This window comes from Python bivittatus, unplaced genomic scaffold, assembly GCF_059951505.1.
Source record: "Python bivittatus isolate LINGU-HERP-01145 unplaced genomic scaffold, Pbiv_v1 ctg000610_np1212, whole genome shotgun sequence".
Lineage (NCBI taxonomy): Eukaryota > Metazoa > Chordata > Lepidosauria > Squamata > Pythonidae > Python > Python bivittatus.
Genome location: NW_028277088.1, coordinates 16112436 through 16135222, shown reverse-complemented (window position 1 = coordinate 16135222; position 22787 = coordinate 16112436). Strand labels below are relative to the sequence as shown.

The window sequence follows — 22787 nt, the reverse complement described above, 5'->3', positions numbered from 1 at the left end:
TGGGGAGGACACATGTAGAGTACTACTCAACAGTGTGTAAACAGCACTGATGTTTGGGGAAGAAGCCAATAGCCGTTTGAACATACCTTGTCTTTCCTCTTCAGCCTAACTCACTAAACATTACCCATGTTGACTCTGGCAAGGTATTGCTTATATTTTGGCTCTCTTTTCCTAACCTTGTTCAGTTTCCTTCATGTGTATCTGGCTTCTATTAATCTCTCATCTTCTTTTGTGTCAACACACCCTCCCAGTTCCATCCTTCCATCCAACTGGTGTTTTACTCTGTCTTCCCCATCTTCTACTTCTAGGTGGTGGTGTGTGTTTTATCAGAATTCTGGTAATTATGCTTATACTAAACAGCATATCCAATTACTCTGTGTGTGTGTGTGTGTGTTTTGTCTTGCTACTCATTTCCCTTTTTGCCTTTGCCAGTTTTGCCATGGCATATCTGTATTCTAGAACCCCGCCCCCCCCAATATGTTCATTCAGTGAATGGGTAGACATATGAACACATGAACATAAACTAAACCCACTGTTTCCTAATTTGGAAGCATATTCCGAATTTGGTAATCACAAACTTTTCAATCTGTGAGTCAGCAAATTGGTCAAATATTGTTCTTTTTTGGGCATGATAAACTTCCTTCTTGTTAAAATTTGGACATGAATCAAAACTAGATATTTTGATATCCAGTTTTATTTTCTCAGTGATGTAGTTATGGTAGAAACTTAGTAGAAACTAATAATGTGACTGATGCAAGAGAATTCTTAGAAGTATAGCACTCTGACCAAGCTATGATTAATAGCTATATAGACTTAACTCTTATCTAGGACCCATCAAAGATATAACCAAAGATTTCATTCACATGCAAATAAACTGCCACCCATATAAAACACATGCAAACCCAAAACCTAGTTCAGAGGACTCTTACAACATATATGACTAATACTGTATGTCTAACCCATATACAGAATAAAGTTAGGATATACTGCAATGTATTATGTAATACGCAATGTAATTAAATGTTTACAAAAAAAAATTGAGCACCAATGCATACCCATACATCCCCAATGTTATGCAAAAAGCAGAAAAGGAGTAAGAAAAAGTAAGCCATAAAAAAGGCATGTAATAGAAATCTATTTTACAGTATATCTACTATGACTCTCCATACAAATGATCTGTGCTTCCAAGACGTCCATACATTTCTTAATACATTGCCTTTTGTTCTTTAAAATTCTCATCTCTCTCTTTCTGAGTATCTTATCAACTCCATCCAACTACAACTCTCCTGTCAACTAGTTCAGTTTACAGATAATCCTCAGTTAACAATTGTAACTGGGACTGGCAACTAGGTCACTAAATGATGTGATCGTAAAGTGAAAAATCATGTGATCGTGCTGACTTATGACAGTAGTTCTGGTTGCAGTTGTTAAGTGAATCATGAGTAGTTGTTAAGTGTGACATCACATGACAGCGACTTGCAACTTCCTGCTGGCTCCCCCATTGACTTTTCTTGTTGGAAGCCAGCAATGGAGGTTGTAAATGGCAATCACGTGACCGTCGGATGCTGCAATTGTGCATTGGTTGCCAAGTGCCTGAATTCCGATCATGTGACTGCGGGGCCACTGCAACAGCCACAACTTTGAGGACCAGTTGTAAGTCTCCTCATTCAGTGCCATCGTAATTTTGAATGGTCACTAAACAAGTGGTCGCTACATGAGGACTATCTATATATGTTTCCTGTCTTTCTTTTTAACATACCCAACTTCTACTTACATTTTTACCATCTACAAGTTTGATAAGATTCATTTAGATCACGAACTGAAAATATTGAAGAGTAGAGCACCAAGACTGCCTCTTGTGACACCCTACCCAATAATTTAATAACTATTTTCAGTTTGATAAGGCACTGTTCTTCCTGGCTATGTACCCAAATAATTGCCATGCCATTCAGCCAAAATTAACTAACTTGCTAATCACAGTATCATTGGTACTTAGTCAAATGCTTTGCTAAAAATAGATAAACTGCTATTTTGGTTGTTTATTGTTTAATTCACAACATTTGGTGATCATTTTGATCATAATTTAAATTTATTTATTTACCTTTGCATTTTCAATACAAGGACAGATAGCCCAGGCTGCACTTGCCTGAACGTCTGGGTGGGGATTTTTCAACAATGACCATAATAAACGAACACCATCCAAGCGATCAATTATCCTATCAAAGAGAAATATGGAAGATATTCAACTGAAAATTAGAAGATAAAAAATATATTCCATTAATTGACTCATATTTATCCAAGTTCAATTTATTTAATTCAATTTATTAATATCATGAAGTAATAATATTCTTTATCAATGGGTTCATTATAATAATTTTTTAAATAGAAATAAACTGAAATTCTTTATAAATGGATGACTGTATATCCATCATTTAGAAACATCACTGTACAAACATGATTTAGAAAAATATATACTTTGTATCTGATGAGTGATACAAAGTATCATATACAATCCCATAATATTTTGCCTTAAAAATAATTTCTCAAGAAAATAAAAATAAAATAAATGCCACTATATAGTAGGACTCTCGTAAATTTTGAAAACAAGCCATGTGATTTTTTAACAAGCTTCATGCAAAGTCAAACCAAAATTCAAACATACTAGTTTCTTTCATATAGCAATAAATACTTTCCAAAACAAATATTTATGCCAAAAAGCTATGTACTTAACTCTATATTGAGTCTATGTTTAATTTATTTAGCTTGCTCTATGACATATTTTAAATTTCTATGTGCTCACCTAACATTCAGAATGAAAATGGGTCACACCACCACAGTACACCCTTTGTTAGGTATGAATAACGTGCAACTTGTTTCTCATGCATTCCCTAAGACAAGACTAACACTGAATACTCTGTATAATTGCTTAAACATACTGTAATCAAAGTATCTTCATGTCTAGCTGAAAAATGAATTATCATCAGAGTCATCTTTAAACCATCTGTCTTATGTTTATGTATCAATCAGTCTAGGGGATCATAACTTCATATTAAAATCCACCGAGTACTTTAAAATGGAGAGGAAGACCAAACAAAACTTAATATCCTTTACAAACTTAGCTTTGTTCAGGAAGATATGCAAAATTCAAAGCAGATGAAGTGAAGATAAAGAAAATCAAGCAGACTTTGATTTATAACCTCATGTTTAATTCTACAGTTTGTCCACGTCTCTAATTGTGAATACATTATTTTGGAAATAAAATAAAATAGAGATTTTACCTATGTAGAAATCAATCAAGAACATCTAATTTCTGTTCATTATGTAAAATGAGTTTGCCAAGAATGAAAAGTACAAAATCAGCCCAGTACATAATCATACAATTATTTTGATGCAGACAGAATGTTTTAGGACACAAACTCCTTGTCTAATGTAACTGCAGCTTTATTTAAATCAATGCAACCTGGTTATATCATTTTGCTTCCAACATCCAGGTAATTTGGAGAGGACTAATGACAACTTGTTGGAGAAAGTGGGAAATAAAATTTTAGACTAAGAAATAATTTAAAAAGTTGATAGAAACAGACAGAAAACCTATTACAAACATGCTCTAGAAGGAGGAAAGGCAACAGTAAAATCTATATAATGAATTCCAAATTCTACACCAATATTTCAGATAGTTTGATAATATTTTACAATCACTTATAAAGTATTTTAAAAACTAAATAGCATTTAGTTTCAAGTCTCTGTTCAATTACCTCTCAAACCATCTTCCTTCTAAGACCCAGATCTTAGTTGTTAGCAGTTTAGAATGAAGCAACCAAGCCTGACAAATTGACAAAAGATTTGCACTGTATCAACTGTACTGTACTAGCACTTAACAAAGTAAAGATTTGCTTTTTTAATTTTGTCTTAATCATTCAGCCCATCCAGCTACACATTTGAAATATTCTGTTGTTATTGCTGCAGCATTACACTACTCTGAATTTGTCTTCCTTGTCTCCATTGTTTTCTCTTCTGTCCACACTTTCTGCTTCCATTATCCATTTGCAGTCAGCCAACTAAGATATTCAGAATCCTTGGTAAATCACTTCTGATGAACCTGGCTTTCTGCTTCCTACTCATCCCTTATTGTTTTAATCTTACCTCTCTCCTTAAGCTATCATCTATTCCCCATTCATTTATCTAGACATGAGCATCTTGGATGACTCATTCTTAAGAGCTCCAATCCACAAGAGCAGTGGTGATAGCTGGTCAAGAGTCAAAGGGCTGAAAGACACAGAACCACAAGCTTGCAATAGAAAGACTCCTTGCAAGTAATGGTTTATGTGGGACTTGTTATTGCTCCCAAGACCAGCAGTGTAATCAAACTGGTTAAGAGTGGAAGCTCAAGGCCTGAATTGTCAAACTGGCCAGTCAGAAATAGCCCAGTGCTGGAAATAATGTCTTCACCGTGATGCTCTTGTGACTAGTTGCCAGAACCCTTGGCTCATTCTTTGGGACTGATTATTTGGCTGCAGACCCAGTTCACTCTTGACACTCTTGAGTATGGAACAGTTTTGCTACCTCAGCTGACTCTGGACTGCTAATTGACCTTGTCTTTGCTACACTATTTGGTTTATTGTTGTTTGATTAGGAGGAAAACTTAGCAAGTCCTGTTGGTTTGCCAAGCACAGTAGCTCCTCTAAGACAAAAGTACAAATTCGCTTGATTCATTTTAGAACAAACTGCCTCCTATACAAGCATCAAGTGACAAATAAGCTTTTGCTCTGTTGCTGAAAGCTGTATCAAAAATAAAACATATCACATCCTATGTTTTCCTGTTGCCACAGTTACAGAATTAGCCATGAGGAGCACAAAAAATTGTGAAAAGAAATGGACAAAAATATTCTTGGGATGAAAAAAAGAAGTTATTTTTCTTTTTTAAGAAGTGCAGAGCTTATTTATTGTTAATTATTTATGGTCATAGACCAAACTTTTTAAAGAGGTTTCTTCTAGGAACCAGAAAAGAAAAGCTAGAATCCTTTTGGTGGAATCTTGAAGCCTGGACTATAGCGTTGAACAGAGCCAAGAATGCCCTCCAAAAGTTAGTATGAACAACCAAAACTGTTGTATCCTTTCAGGATAAGCAAGATCATAATCTTCTTACACAAATCTAGCTGAGGAGTAAAGATAGCATGCCATTAGACCAGTTTTAAAAACTATGTAGGCAGATAAAATGTCCTCCCGCTTATGAGATAGGACTTCACTTTTTTTTTTGCCCCCATATATAGAGAACAGTTCAACATTGAGATGTGTGTTTTTGTTGTTCCTTCCAAAAGGAGTAGGTATTCTTGATGTTCCAGTACTCCAAATATGGATATTACCTATCAAAGTTTATAGCCTGCAGGTTTTCTGTAAGACCCCCAGTAGTCATATGTCTTTCAATGTCTCATGAAGTACATAAATTATAAAACATTTAGATTCTCTACACAAAGATTTAAATGAAGTTGAGTCCAAGTGATGTGATCTGTCCTCTGTAATCTCTAAATTTGAGAATATTTACACAAAGAAAACATGCTCTCTTAACTAACATTTCTGAATAGCCAAAGAAACATTTCCCTATCTCAATTTGAATAAAGCCCCATGCTGGTGCAGGAACTAAGCAAAGAGTTGGAACAGTTTTTGCATATCTGATTTTGATAACAACGGATGGATATGATTGGTGATCACATTGTTTTGAAAAATAAGGAACTTTCCCTCCGGATTCCAGCGTTTTTCAGTTTTAGAGATGCAGTGAGGAATATTTGGAGAGAATTTAGACAGAATATATCCCAGGTAGCAAGAAAGTATGCAGATTGGTTGTTTAAACTCATATTCAGACTTAATTGAGGCACTGTTCAAACACTGTAAGTACAAGATAGAAAAGAGAGAAGAAAGGAACTTGAGTTTGAACACTCTGCCCATTTTTGGCAGGCACAAGATATGCCTTTTTCTTATCTTCAGATTTTCCTATTATGAGTGAACAAGCAAAAATTATAGTTGCTGTCCATGGAGAAAAAGGAGCACCCAGGAAGTCCACTGAAAGTACTATAATTATCTCACCTTGATAGGGTGTTAGGCACATGCTGGAAGATACAGATTAGTAGGGAGAATCACATTTTCTAATAAAGACTTTTAAATTCTGCTTGTTGGATATGTTGACTTAAGTAAGTTGAATTCCTTCCTGTTTATGAAGAGAGAATTAAGTTTAGGAAACAAAATCTTCTTCCCAGGCAATGGTTTTAGGGGGAAAACAATTAAATATTTAAATAAAAAAGGGTTACTTGGGAACTGCTTCCTTGAACCCACTATACTGTAGCTTCACCCTATATGATTATGATGTTAAAATTATTCAATTAAAGACTACAGTTAACAGGCACAGCATGAAGATTTTAACACTTTTATTGGCTTACACATTTGTATTCATTCATGCTTAGCATTTTAGACATTGTTGTGGTCTTAACTTCTTAACTGATGGTGAGTCAAAATGTTGACATTTTGAGGTCAGTCCTAAATTAAGGATGGCCTAATAAAGGAGAATAGCCTTATTTATTTCTAGGTACCTAAAAGGAAATCCATAAAATATTTTATCATTTTTATATGCTATGCTAGAGTTTTACTCTTGATAACATCTTGAACAAGCACATATTTGATATATTTAATACAGCTGAGCTGAATGTCAAATTCTGCATATTTCAGTCAGAACATTTGGAACATCCAAGCAAACAGCACAAAAATAGAAAAAGCGCTTTTCAGTTCTAGGTAAAATCCCCCACTAGGGGATTTTTAAAATTTAAGAAATTATAAAGTTAACATGCAACAGCAAGATTAAAAAGCATGGTAATTATATGATTTAATGTGCAATCCCTGACCTTGTATAATTAAGTTTAAGGAAGTTTCTGGACCCAACTAAAGTAATTTTAAGCTGAACTTAAAATTTAGGCCTTCCTAAATCTGCGTGAATGGTGATAATTCTATCATATAACATGATGGTAGTCTTAGAATTCCCTTCCCTAATCAGATATCCTCCAAAAATTTTTGGCCTACAAATTTCACTATTCCTCACTATGCTGCAGAAAATCTTAGGTTTTTTTGGAAACTTACATGGTTCCTGCCAAACATAAATAAGGACTTGCTTTTTGTAACTTGAACCAGCCTCTTGAGAAAACTAGACAAATTTATGCCAGAAAGTCCAAGCTGCTAGGACACTGGGGCCAGAGGTCCATGTCTTCAGGGTTACTCCATTTTGATTTTCTTCTGTTTACTTTCAAAAATTCTGCATATAGTTTGGTTGTTAAGGAAATATCTGTCTATTGGTTTCATCTGATCTCACTGTATTGCCTGACATACTTAGCTATGACAAATGATATCTGTTTGCCTCTCCTAAAAAACTAGAGCTACTCCTCTAGATCACATTTACAGGGAGTTATTGCATATGTTTGAGCTCCTGATACATGATTCTCCAAAATTCATTTGAGTTTCCTTTGTGCTACCACCGTAAAACTACCTTTGATTGCTTCCCACCATCATCCCCCTGGGTGAAGCTGTTTTCAGTTCCAGAAGAGCCACTGACAGTGCAATCATCCATCCTCAAGAGAGATCTACTATAATTTTAGAATTGTAACTCTCCTGTGTTTTCCCATCCATACTTTTGCACACAAGAAAATCCACTGAACAAGAACAGAAAACATAAGTGCATAAAACTTTTTGAACGGTAGATCTGGAGACCATTCAACCTATAAAACACTAATGGTTTCCTAAAATACCGTGTATGTAAACCAGTCTTGGTCACATTGATTACTTTTGCAATTGATACTGGAATATGTCTGCTAGACCCTGATTATTGTCGGTTATGCAATTGCTTTTTTAAATTAATACATGAGCTCATTTTTTTAAAATTCTTGGATTGCCAGGGTTAAATTTGTTTTATTGCCAAAGTAACAGTTCTAAGTGAATCTACAGCAAGCCAGTTTTGTGCTTTAATAATTTGATATTGAATATTTCCAGGGTAAACAAGCCCCAGACTTTCTCAAAGACACATGCACACACTCTCAACATCTGTTTCTTATAGCTATCATCCTTTTTGTTACACCAGTATATGCCAGGACTCTCAAGAAGTCTGACTGCATCTCCTGCCAATTGAGACCACATACACAAATGTAAACAGTGTTATACTGACTATATATATTGCGCTCCCTGGTAAGATTACAGGTTTCAAGTCTTACAAAGCACAATCTCATCTTTTGGAAAACCACAGTTCAACTCTTGTAAACTTAAACAAAAAGTTACAAACCGCTTTGATAAATAGTATTGTAAATCTGAGAGTCAAGCTACATCTGGTTGGTTTAACAAATCTTAAATTTTAGTGCATAAGACTTACTGAAAAACTGGTTTGAAGTTAAATAAAATACAACAGAAAATCTAATAAAATTCTACAATGTAATTGTGTAGGATAGATAAACAAACACAAACACCCTCAAAGAAATACATTTGGGGAAAAGTTTCTAAGAATACATTTTATATCGTTTAGACCAGCCTTCCCCAAACTGGTACTCACCAATTGCTTTGCACAAAATCTCCCAGATTTCTCAGTCAACTTGGCTATGCTTGTTGGGAATGCTGGGAGAAGTCTGAAGGATGCCAGGTTAGAGAAGGCTGGTCTCTGCAAAGAATTACTTAAGGGAGAAAAGGATACATAATATGCTTTTGTAAAACAAAAAGAGCATTCTGTTAAACTATTAACCATGTGCTCTATTATCAGTCTGAGGTATCTGTGTAACAAAATGTATTGTCACCCAGATTCAGGCCTATATTTCATACACTGGTCATTCAGGCAAAGTTGTTACTTTGTTGAAAACTTCCAGTTAGGAGGATTGTACAAACCACAAAGTGCCTCTCTAAACCCAAAGCATTAAGGTGCCGCATCCTACTAGTGGCTCAATGTGGCCATTTCCAACCTCCTTTTGTATCTTTTGAGCATGCACATGTATATGCACGTACAAAAAGGAATCTCAGCTACCGATGTGAGACACTCAACACTTTGAGCCACAGGTTTTGGGGATACTTTGCAAAGTGCCTCTTCTAAAAGCTTTGTATAGCCCCATCATTTATAAAATGGAAAAAATCCTGCTTCAATTAACTCTGGAAAGTTAATCAGATAGGAATGTAGCAGGCTGTGTCTGGATTCACATATTATGCTAAGATATAACGTGTATTACTTGTCTTGGCTTAGTGTGATGTGTGAACTCTGTTGTTATGGGTTGTTCATGGCATAACATGCTATGTAAATTTATTATTATCGTTATTATTATGGTGTACTATTTTTCAAAACAGAGTTTTCTTGGGACAGACTACTGCACTTTAAAATGACAATTTATTTTTTAAAAACCAAAACAGTGATAAAAAATATACCACATATTAACAAGACACAGATTGGTTTTTAAAAAAAACCCTTTATGGCAGCACAATAAAAGTATGAATAATATATTAACAGCATGAAATAAAACATATTTGCCTGCAGCCAGGAGGATAATGAAGAGCTAGACACACCCTTTGGCAAGTCATTTCAAACTGAGAAGGCCTACTCCTTGATAGCCATTTGCTGCATCTCAGCATGAGAGAGAATCTGAAGCAGGGCCTCTGAGAACAAGCCAACCATGGCTAACTCAACCACAGCCGATGACACAAACTATACTTGGCATGATGTTTGAATGTCTTCTTTCATATGTTCTTTGCTGTCCCTTTTCCTTAAAGTTCCAATTATCATTAGAAGGTGGTGATGGTGGCATTCAGTAACTTTCTTGCATTAAAGAATCAAATTGCAAGAATAAAATAAACTAAGAACAAATGATGTATATCTTAAGTCAGGAATCATTTGAACTAGGCAGTATAGAAATACTTGTAATAAAGAAATAAGCCTACTATTTACAAAAGCAACACAGCATCTATAATAGGAAACAATAAAGATTGGTACTTTTTAAAACTGAGATTACTAACATTTTCTAACACATAACTAATACTCCGAGTCAACCTCTTTTCCCCCCATTCACTGGATAAATGCTTTCTTAGATACAATAGAACTACAGATTTTGGCAATATGAATATTCTGCTTTTTTTAGTTACAAATTCATTTTTATACAGCTTTTCAAACATCAAATACATACTATTTGCCTTTTTTAAAAATTCAAAAGAATATATTCTGACTCAAGATTCTAAACTAATATAGAAAAGAAAAGAACTGAACAAAGTTGGAACTGCAGTTCATTTATAGAAAAAATGTACCCAAATCCTTTCAAATTATCAGCAGTTCCTTTCCTTTCTCTTAAATAAAGTGATGTCTGTGAGATCACAATTTTAGGCATTCATTTGGATTTACCACTGTGCTTTGACCATATTCTAGTATAAAACTGGATACAAAAGCAATAGGCTCCAAGCAGTGTATGTACTATTGCTAATACAGTATGTTGTTTGGATTCCTTTGCTGATTTATGGCACTATCAGTATTCAGTTAATACAAAAATTATATGTGAAGTAACCATTCTTTATGAGATATGATATAATAATGATTAATTCTATGCATACCTTTCTACCACTGAACTTGCTGCATTCATCTATGCCATGTTTACACTTCTGCCCTATCTTGCCACTGGGTGACAGCCAAAGCATGGAAACAAATGGTGCTTTCAAGGAAATTAAATCACTGCACTAAGAAAAGCAAGTGAGTTAGGCAAAATAGAACAGTGGGAGGAAACAATGGCTATCTTCATTTGACCTTGGTTGTACAGAAGCAAAGAACTATATCACATGTTCTTGTCAAGACTTTTTCAATATAAAGCAAAATATCACTTGAAATTTTTAATGAAACATTTCTCCAAAAGGCAAATGTTTAGATCTCAGATCTAAGTTTTACATTATATGTCAAAAACCAAAAACCTGGTTTACGTTTAAGAGTGCAATGTGGGAATAAAAAAAAAAGAAAATGTGGTTTGATGTTTGTTTACGTTCCATGTACAGCTACTAAAATGTTCAGTTTAAATAGTACCTCAGGATAACTCTCTTATGGTGCCAACTATGCAAAAGATTTTTAAAAGCCTAGATGGGCAGAAAAAGGAGAAAACGTACTTTTCCCTAACACACCTGGGGAAAAAAAGTATAATCCAGTTTTTGGAAGTCAGGATTCAGATTTTATCAATGAAGGAATGATAATTTGTTGGTGAAGGATGCAGTTTGCACTCAGAAGATCCTGGAATCTCCATCAGAAGCCCAACTTTCTACCTCAAACTTTGGAGGTGAAATTGTGCTAAATGAGCTGATGGTCTGCCTTGGGAGAAAAGCACAGGACCATATGCTTATCAGCCTTAAACTGCTTAAACTTTTGGAAGCTGCTATACAGTTATTCCTAAATTGTTATGCAGTATTTTCAAATATAACGTGTTACCAGAATGACCCAATTCTTTTGACTTAATGCAAGGAATAGAGAGTTTTGAATATTGGTATGATCTACTCGACAGCATTTTTGAAATTGGGACTTGACATCAATATAAGTGATATGATTGCATGCTAATACCATAAAATAATAGATACAGAATGGAAATTAAATCATAATTGTCACCCAGCCCAAATCTTTCCATTAAAAGAGACTAATTTAGCTTTTAGGGTGATATTAAGGCAAGGACACACAACCTTTTTTCTGTCAAGGACTTCATTCCATCAAACACATACAAATAAAAGGTGGAGCTAAAGAACGTAGTGGGTGTGGCCAGGATCCAAAATTGGTAGGGTGACCATTCTCTCTTTCTCTCTCTCACACACATAAACACACACACTGTCAGAGATAACCTCTTTTGTGTTTTCCTTTTTCCCCATACAGAAGGCTCCAAAAGACAGATAGATTGCTCACAGCAATACTGGAAATCATTATTGTAAAAGGCTTCTGAAATTAGTTGAAAGCTACATGATATCAAGGTCTTTTTATGGTCTTAAGACTACAGGTCAACCCCTATATTAAGTCATATTGGACACAAAAGTTCAAGATCCAAAGAACTGTACAAAAACCTTAAAGTTCTGGTTATGTTTCTGAAACCAGAAGCAGTCATTCACTAGTATGCCATACAAGAAAACCACTTGAAACAAAACAACTTGTGATGTGGCATTTGACAATCCCATTTAAATAAAAATCAGGATTTAAAATTCCACTGACCACATTCTGCTAATATATTCAAAGTAAGGAGGATAATTTCACATAACCCGTCACAAACTCATCAATGATTATAGAAAAAAGAATCTAAAAGATATTGTGAAGCTTAATTTATAGGCTTATTTCAATATTTTATTTATTGAAATATTTCAAATATTATTTATTTGAAATATTTTACTTATTTCAAATGTACTAAATGTTTGCTAAATATAATTCTTATTTATGACATGACTTTCATAGCAGTAATTTCAAAGCGACATTTGGACAGATATGGCAATGTGCATATAACATATATTAAAAAGACAAACTTACATCATATTTTCTGGTTCAGTTGCGCAAGACCCCACGGCTTTAGTTACATTCACAAGAAGAGCTTGATTGGTTCCAGTGAGTAAGGCAACAAGAGGTGGGATTCCACCACATCTACGAATAATGCTCCGATTGGCTTGTTCCTGACAACATTCACCTAGAGCACCTACCACATTTACAAGAACTTCTTCTGGCTGATCTGTTAGCAGGCCAACCAAAGCTTCTATGGCTTTGTATTCCCGGAATCTAAAAATCAAAGTTTTATGACTAAACTTAAATATCATTTGTGTCAACAGACTTACTCCAAATATAATACAAAGAATTTGGATTTCATTATTCTGTCTCATATTTTGGGTGGCTTAAAGGCAGATTAACTATTACCACTCTATAAAACAATGGGAATGAAGTTTCAAAATAAATAAATGTAATAGAAGTTTTGTACTTTTGGTATTTCCCAGAATTTTATAGCTCTGAGTCATGACTGTGACTTATAATTGGGAATCATGGAATTCAAGATTTGTAGACAGATTTGAAATTGGCAATATACATATACACAAACACATTTCAGCCAAATCCTGACATTACTGCCATAATTACTTCTGATATGCCTTATTTTACAAAGGTTTGCTACTTGCTTTAACATAACAAGTTGGCATTCTCTAACATCTAAGCACAGGCATCTGTTCCTATATGTTATGATGCCAAATTGACAAAATATCCATCATGCTCCCATGACACAAGTTCCACCCTTTAGTATTTGTATCACAACACTGCACATAAGTATATAAAGGGCAGGCCTGTCACTGCTTACCCTCCCCTCTTGGATCCTTCCTCAGTATGGTGGTCTGTAAAATGTATTAGACTGTGTTTCCTATTATCCTTATCCAGCATGGCAAAAACTAATTTTTACTCCAATATATCTAGATGACATTAAGGTGGAGAATATGATCAATGATAACTACAGGTATTCTAGGAAAGTAAATGTTGGCTTAAACTTATATTATTAGATTGCCAACTATTCCAATAAATATTTCAGCATGTTTTAAGTTTCAGTATGGTAACTGGAATTAGAGCCCTGTCTAAAGTGCACACACCCCTAAATATTCCTGTTTTTACTCACACATAACTATTAAATCCTTATGATTTGTAAATCCTTATGGCTGGTTAAAAGCAGATGATGCTAACTATATATATTTCAAGACAGCAAATATTGCAAGTACTTTGTCACATTTTCTTTGCTGATTGCACATTTCCAGATTGCTCCTGTCACTGCTGCCAGAAGTTCTTTATTTCCAGAATTAGCAACTAAAGTAGCAAGAGGTTTCAGGCCTCCATGCTGCCTAACAAGGTCACGAGTCTCTTGATCTTCAGCACACTATGTAAAAAACAAACAAACAAAAGAAAATATAAATACAAAGGTACATTGAAAAGACATTTTAAATCCAGATTAATCCCCACCCTGTTCTGCTTAGAGAGATCACTATGATTTACATGGACTAAATTTAAAATCCTAGAAGCAGTATTTAGATTCCTAAATTAGATTAGGAGGATCCAAAGAAATGGTATGGGCTTAAATCCTATTAAAATAAATAGGTCTCAAGCCCACTTCTTCATCACTCCAGTGAAAAGTCTCACAGTGAACACAGGCAAATATAGTTTCCCTCAGAGATATGGACGGCCCTGACTTCATTGGCCTTCAGAAAAACAGTGAAGACCTGGCTTTCCCCCCAGACACTGGAGCCAGTATGTTGATGAGGCTGACATGGCTGATCTATGGATGTAAGTTTTATTGTGGCCTCAGCATTGTCGTTTTTGCTTTAATGGTTTAAAACTCTGTATGTAAGTATGTATGTATATATGGTGTTTTTATTTTTGTTCACCACCCAGAGTTCTTTTGGGTAAATGGGCAGCCATATATATTTGCTAAATAAATAAATAAATAAGCAAGCAAGCATATGAAAGGAGATGGGTAGGAAAAAAAAATATGGCAAGCTATGTACAGAGCAATCCTACCACAATCCAATGATTCCAAAATTCTGCTAACTACAAAAGGACACAGGAAAAAGAACAGAGAATTCACCATCCTCTCTAAATTGTTAATTTGGGGTGGGGCTGGGGGTCAATATTCTCCAAGTTGGAGGACTAGGTGTTTTTCTTTTGGATCTAAAGTTCTTATTGTCCTTTTCTCTTTGCGAGTTTCAAAGGGTCAGAGACGGACATGTCAGAGCTAATAGGTAAGCAGACAAAATCATTCAAGGCTGGATTTTCCTCTGCAAATACAGAGTCCTGTATCCAACCTCACAGGGAGAAACCTGACAAATTAAACAGTCTTAGGACGCAATCCCAAGGACGGTAAGCCTGTAGCCCAACAGGAGCTTTGCAACCATAAGCTATACTTATTCTAGAGGATTTGTAACTACTGTAAATAAGGTATCTAGCAATGTCTTAAGAAATAAATAAGTTGATTCATGGTAAAATTTGGCATGTTACAAACTTGGTTACTTTCTATTTTTTTACTGCTCCTTCCTCCCTCTAGCCCATCTGTGTGTATTCTCTCATGAGCGCAGATGATTTAGGCTCTTTTGTTAGTTACAAACTATTTCAGTTTTTCTGATAGAGAAAGAGCAGGTGAAGAATTCCACCAATCTTTTCCTAAATAAGTATCCAGTTTATGCCATTATTTTTGAAGAGAAATGGTATGCAGAGAACCTTTTTTGGCCTTAGAAGCTTAATGTTTACCTTAAAGATTGCGCTGGCACAATGCATTTGCAACTCTTCCTTGTCACTGTTCAGATTTTTCACAAGGTTTTCAATCATCTTCTCATGCTTGATTGCAAGTCTGTAGCTGGGCTACAAATACAAATAAACATCCATTAGAAAGGGGTTTGAAAAGATCCATTATAAAATAAATTACCAACGTGGACAAAGTTAAGTACTTTTATTGTCTTTACCATCCCCCGCAATGAAAATTAAGTAGGAAAAGGCTATAAAACTAGCCAACATGCCTGTATACTGCAAAGCTTCCCTTTCTCAAGAGTTAAGGCTGACAATTCCTGCCAAAACCAATCCAGGAGATTATGTATACGTCTCCCTATTGTATAACTGTGCATGTGTAATACACATTGGTCAGAAACCACTCTCCAAAAACGCCAGTGTGGGACAAAAAAACCCTGATACAATTAATAGGCTATAAAATAAGGCAATCCAATTTTAAAATTACCTGATCTCCTGCTTGCACACATATTGGTGTACAAATACATACAGTATACACAATTTCACATATTTGCTCAGACAGAAAGGGATGGATTACAAAAATCTGGGGAAGAGATCCTTGGGATATTGACCTTTTTTCCCACTCTGCAAAAAGAAGAGTTGACAGAGACCATTGTGTTCAGCTACAGGTAGTCCCAGGGTTAAGAATGCCCGGTTTATAGACAACCCATAGTTAAGAATGAGCCTATTGTAGCACAATTTGAGTTAAATACACAATGATTCGAGTTAAATATGCAATGGTTTGAATTCATTACACAATGCTACTTATACAGTATTATACAATAATATTGTTCTGGCTTACATACAAATTCAACTTAAGAACAGACTTTGGGAATGGAACTCATTCTTAAACTGGAGACTACCTATACAAGCAAATTAAGCTTGCTTAATCTATAGAAAGTCTCAGTGATGTCAGGAGCTCTTATGCCCTGGTGAGTATGCTTACAGTAAGCTTTCTGATTTTCTTCACTTAGCATATTATTCTCATCATTCTCTCATTCTCCTTTACTAGAGAGGGTCAATGTCTGAAATGAGATGCCCTCTACACATGGAGATCTACTGGGGATTTTAATTTTCATCAGCCTTCATCTGTGTGATCACCCATTGCATATATTTATCCTCTGCATGTGGAGAACAGTTTGTCTTCCATTTAGCTATTTCTCCTTCCAGCCCTTTGTTCACTTTCAAAAGAATTTCCCTTGATTACCTACTACATTCCCACCCAGCTACACACACATACAAAATTCAAGGTAATTATTTGAAGAGGACAACTCATATTCCTTTCAGGTAAATACAGTAATTTCTATTAATTTAAAGAAGAAAAAATATATATTTGTTTAATTTTTTCCATGTAAATCAATGAACAGCATTGCATTGCAATCCAGGTTGTAATAGCAATGTTTCCAAGTTATTATTTTACCTGTCCAGTTTTGATAATGCAACTTTTAACATTGATTTGTTACTTTTTAGAAGGGAAGATGGTTCTAAAAATTCAACTGTTGTATCAGAGTGCTTGCTTTCACAAAAGGCTTTTATATCATACCGCAGCCTCTCACTATAAAAAAATGTGCATACATGTTCTGAAATATAAGAGGCTTTTCCCTTCCAAGTACAGCATCATAGTCTAGTGGTAGATTACAGGTTAATATGCCACAAGTCAACCATTAACATCACAACAAATCACAGAATCACTGCAATTTATGGAGAAAGACCATGTCATATGAATTAAAGAAATTTCACATTTTTTAAAATGCTAGCATGAAAAAAATCTAGTTTTCCTTATAATTAAGGTAAATTTCAGTGAATGAAGCAGTATTAGGGGTTCACTGAAACTATGCTATGTTGTATACTTGTTGTAGCCAATTATATCACTTTGTGATTGAGCTAGTATATACAGTATATATGGATGGATGGATGGATGGATGGTCAGATGGACAGACAGACAGAATATTGTTTCATATGGACCTGAGATTTAAAGTCATTGTATACCCTTTGCTTTCTGATTTGATCAGATGGGGGTAGTCATCTGAATTTTCAGGAGTAGTGGCATTGCTTACCTCAGATGCGCACTCTTGCAAAGTTCCTACCACAGGTATTAACATGTTTGAATGAGGAGACTTCAGTAACTGAGCCAGCAGAGGGATGCCTCCAGCTTTACGGATTGCTTCTTTATTCCTGGCGCTTTTGCTGCAGCTCCATAGTGCCAAAGCACCACAACGTGCTACTTCAATTTCCTTTCCCGGAAGCTGAGTGGGACTTGCAGAACAGTCCAGTAGCCCAACCTGATAAGAAAAAATCCAGTAAAGGTGACTAGGTACACTCTGATGTGCGGAAATCAAATATGTATCCTGGCACTGAAAAATGCTGCTCTACCTACAATGTTTGTTCTAGGAATGAAGGAAGGAAATATCTTACTCCTGTTTTAGCTCTTGCTGCCAATAAGCTTTTGGTTGTAGAGGAGCAGGCAACCTTCTGGTGGCAGCGGGAATTGGGAGCAGGGGGAGGGGGAGTTTCTGTGTAGCATTTTGGGGAAAGGCAAAGAGCCACAGTGGATGGGTCAAAGATGCAAATTTTTTGATCTGTGTCACATAAGTGAACGAGATATCAGAAATTTTTAGTTTTTCTTGAGTTGGGTTTTTTTTTTAAAAATCATGTTTGGTTTATTTCAGGGTTTCTATTTGTATTCTACTTCAAAATGTCAAGGAAATGTCCTGCCGACTTTTAGCAATTGCACTAAGATAGGGCTCTGCAATGCCATAAAAAGGAGGTTTCCCCCTGGATCCTCTTGCTGCTCACACTATTACAATCAAAAGTGAGTGGCTCTGGGAATGTTTCCATTTATACAACCATGTAAAACTCTCCTGCATCTTCCAGTTAAGTGAGAAGTGTATTTAGTGACTGCCCACAGCAGAGCTTTTAATCAGTTATTCCAAATTGCTGGAAGGAATCCCTGCTAATGCAATTCTCGTTCGGTTTGGGATGCAAGCAAATGTACCTTTATTTCAGGAGGTATTTGTAATCTGAAGTGCTATCCTGATCTTGTCAGTTTAAACAGAATTTCAGAGAGAGGCTACTATTATTGTTAATTTTAAAGATTTCTGTAAACATTTTCTTTTAAAGGTAGGCTAATGCATGCTAATGTCTGTTTTAGCAGGGCAACGTTTCTGTCATATGCAAAAGCAAATTAGTTGTCCATGTTGGTATACAATGTTTAGTTCCCTGTTACTGTCATAGTAAAAAATATGTGTTTAAGATGAAATTCTGATAGCAAAATTTACATGAATAATAAAAGCAACTTACCAGTCTCTTGATTCCACCATGCTGACGGACTGTTCTTCGGGCTCGTTTGAATCTGGCTACATTAGCTATTGTTTCAGCAGCCAAACATTTCAGATCTTGATCTAGAGAATCAAGTATCTTAACCATGATTTGTAATCCTCCAAGATCAGCAATTGTACGTCTTATCTGAGCATTTTGACTAATTTCCTTCAGGATTTTTAATGAGCCAATCTGATGGAAGGAAAAATTGTTATGGATTGCTGTTCTTTTTAGTGCACAGATCATTCTTAAGTTAGTTTTCAATACTCTGCAGACTCCCATGCCGCAGGAGATGATGCTACATGTCTTTCTTTCTTCCATGCAGGCTGATTGCGGAATGGAAAAAAAGGAAGGCAAGCGGTCTTTCTCCATTACTTTCCACCCATCCATGAGTCAAACAATGGCAGCATTGCCAATCCCTATCCTGCTTCTAATGCACCTGTCCTGAGTCATTGCCAAGAGGTGTTAGCCTGACTGCTGCTTCTGCCATTCATTTAGGCAGGGCGATTGGTTTTCTTCTCTGGTTTTGTTGCTATCCCCTTTTAGCACTTCATCAGCCAGCAGAGAAAACATCCACCAAATGGGTCACTTCAGCAGGAATGCTGAGATTCCGATTTCAGGACTTTGCCTCTCTTCTCTGGGCTTATCTTTGTCTACTTCTCCTACCTCATTAAGGCATCTTCCAAGTTTAAAATAATAAGAAAAAAAGTAAAATATGGAAAGATGCCAGAGCAAAAATAGTACCAGAAAAGAGAGAGGCAGGCCCTGCTAGAACTGTGCAACTGGCTAGGTGCTGTATTGCTGAAGAACTGAAATTGACTAATTAAAACTGACCACTCTCTTAGTTTCGGGGAGTGAGACAGTGATTGTAAGGGACAAATACAGGGAAAGTAATGAATAAGCCCCAAAAGATCCCCTTTACAAAATGAAATACTGGCAGTCTGCTATCATTTCCTCTACCTTCTTTGAAACTAGAGAAAAGTTGGTGCCAAAGGCAGGGGGTAAGGTATAGTGACAAGCATGAAAGGAACTCAGGAATCATAGTGCTAATGGAAAGGTGAACCCTGCAAGGGAAATGGCTGTGGCAGAGGCTGGCTAATGACCAGATGACAGGGGATGGGCCCATGGCAAAACACTCCTATAATCACCCTGATCAGCTGACCTTGCCTCCAAGGTAATGGGTAACAAAGCATTACAGATTTCATACACCCTGAAGCTAAGCTGGGACAATATTCATTTAAAGTGTAAAATATTACTTTAAAATCAGTACTCCCAAGGATGATTGTTTCACTCATGGGATGAGAGGACGGTATTATCATGGGGACAAATTAAAAACTGCTGTTGTCGGTCATGACCATGCTATGTGTGAGTGCAACTGGGGACAAAGCTGAAGAAGCAAATTCTTTTTGCTTCCTAGACATTATGGCAAAAGCTACTGAACAGAATTCATGTGGGAATTTTGGTATGCAAAAAGTAGATAGCCATACTATAGAAATCTCTATCTCCATTGTCACTTTACATGGGAACAACTTCACAGAAGCCAGAAGGATTCTCAAAATTGCTCTGTAATTCATGTGTAAGTTCTTAGTTGTTTTAATTCCTTATACTTTCCTCAGTGGCTTATATATTAAGACTCATTCTGAGGCTTCAGTTAAAATGCACAGTGTTACAAGAGGAGTGATAGTCCCAGAGCTAACTGTTTAAAAGAAAGAGAAGGATCTAGAGGTCAAAACAGACACCCTGTGTGAAAGCTACTAGAGTCCATAAAAGTGCTGCTCACTTTGACAAACTAACTCACCTTACATTTGATTTCTTCAGTATCAAGCAAATTAATCAGCACTTCAAGACCCCCAACATCTCTAATTGCCAACTGGCAGGTTTCTTGAGACAAGTTGAAATCTCTCATTGAACACAATGCAATTACAGTAGCCGTCTGGTTACCTGCCTATAAATGAGACCATTAATGCAATGTAGGGTAAAATACTGTTTTTACTGAACAGCTACACTGATGAATAAAAAGATTTTAAAAAGTATACAGCAAAATTATAAGGGCAATGTCCGTATTTCAATTTGGTGGGATTTGTTTGTTGGTGGGGGTATTTTTGCTTGAAAAGCCTATTTCTGTTAAATTATTACTGATAAGCCTGTGAATTATTTTAATAAACTAAAGAAGGGAAGATACAATTCTGACTTTTGAGAGTTTCTTTTATTTTTACATTTGTAAAATCTAGTTGTTTTATAAGAAGCATGTATGCAGAAAAAAATATGTCTGCAATGCATGCAGCATATTGGATAAGAAACTTGTTTTTTCTTCCCCACAGCCAGAGTCTTCAACTAAAATAGTATATAGAAATATCCCTAGTATTTTTCTTTCAAAATTGTTTCCACAGTTTAATATATATTTTTAAAGCAAACCCACGGTAAAATATTTTTCATATGCTCTCACACATTAGTGCTATAGCATAACTATTACTACTGGTTGCCACAACAATTATTTTTCTGTCTAGTAGCTATTAGAGAAAGTTTTCAAGGACAGATTTTAATCAACATGGAAATGGTTAGTTCTCTATTAAATGTACACAAAAACTGCATCATGTTGTTAAAGCCTTTGAAACTGGATACACTATGTTGGATGCAAAATAAGCTCTATGGCACTGCAACACTCAATTTTAAAGCTTTAAATTAAAGGCAGATTTTATTTCTAAAAGTCTAGCTCTTCTTAGAGGATGGTTCAGCACAAATATCCACAAATTGAAATGAAAACAGAATATGAATTCTAAAAAGAATTAAAGTCATGCTCAGAGAAAAAAATTCTAAGCAATTTTAGGATGATAGATGAAGGTCAGAATTATATCAAGTAACAGCTGTAAGTGCTTTAAGAAAAACCACCTTTCTGAAATGAGATCTATAACTCTTTTTCATTTCATTCATCACTAGGCTTAAGGAACAATAACAAAGATTCCACTAAAATAAAAAATGTAGGGAGGTGTACGACAAGACCACATACATTAGTTAATACAAAACAATTACAAATCTGAGCCTGGCCTAATTACTTTTCTTCTGAAAGAGCCAAACTAAGGGAAAAAATAGAAAAAGAGGCCTCTGTTTCTCCTTACAGAAATTTCTTAGTCAGTTAGTACAATGGGACTAGTTCACAAACTCCACAGACTCCTTGGAGTCCGTATGGCTCTTGTAGAATAGATAATACCTATTCAGAGTATTATCTAATATCCAAATCCGACCCAAAAGAGAAGTGAAATGTCTTGTTTCCAACCACATAGCCCTCAGCTTTCTACCCCGGTATAAAACAAATTCTATAAGTAGTCGTATTTTGCTTTTGCCAGGAAAGACTGTAAAAAGGGGGCATCAAACATACAAAATGTATGCAGGAATACATTACAAACCAATGGTTTATCTTTATAATATCTGCCATTTTTTAAAAGCCCAGGAAAGAAACAGATATTCCTCTGTTCCTTGGAATTTGGCTCAGTAGGGGACTAAAGCCAAGAAAACCTGGCAGATAACTCTACTGTTTCAGTTCATTCACATTCTAACCTCCCAAGCATTACAGTACTACCAGACTTTTTAAATTTTAATGTCAAGTTATGTTTAAAAGCTAGCCTTGCAAAATAAATCCGAAAAATCTAGATTATTGTTTGCAATGTAAGTTGTGGCTACTTGCTTTCTAACAGTTAAAAGGTAACAACTGTTAACCTTTATTAACTTCCACATTAACTTTTGTGGTAGCTTAGCTCATCTTCCATTTATTACATCAAAACAAAATACACGGCTAACTACGTGAGGTATATTCAGGGTAAGCTTATTCGTTTTTTGCTTAGTTGCCCTACGTAATTTTGAACTGAGCAAGTGGATGTGGTTGTGTTACTTGCTGGAATAAAGGCACAACTATTTCAGCTATGGTCTTAGTGTGGATGTTTTAATAGCAATAATATGTTATTAAATATTCATTGCCCGATCCAACTTTTCATTTTGTTTTACAGAACACAGGTCAAGCTGCAACTTGTTAGAGATGAGTTATGGAGGAGTATTACAGAGTTATGGAATAACTTCTTGTCCCATTTCCTGAATCCTCTGCAGTTCTTGGGCTACAGCCTGGCAGTGAATAAAACACAGAGATTAAAATAACCAGGGCCAGTGGAAAATCATAACCATG

At 35.6% G+C, this 22787-nt stretch overlaps 1 protein-coding gene across 1 annotated transcript in view; it reads right to left on the bottom strand.

The window, feature by feature from the left end:
- ODAD2 (outer dynein arm docking complex subunit 2) overlaps nt 1–22787 on the bottom strand; it is a 78227-nt gene that overhangs the window by 27775 nt on the left and 27665 nt on the right. Inside the window, exons 11-17 of the mRNA XM_007420776.2 lie at nt 20412–20558; nt 18596–18805; nt 17353–17577; nt 15263–15373; nt 13744–13898; nt 12527–12769; nt 2102–2216 (exon numbers count right to left, since the gene is read on the bottom strand). Of these exons, the coding sequence (XP_007420838.1) occupies nt 2102–2216; nt 12527–12769; nt 13744–13898; nt 15263–15373; nt 17353–17577; nt 18596–18805; nt 20412–20558 (1206 nt within the window). The remainder of the gene's footprint in view (nt 1–2101; nt 2217–12526; nt 12770–13743; nt 13899–15262; nt 15374–17352; nt 17578–18595; nt 18806–20411; nt 20559–22787) is intronic.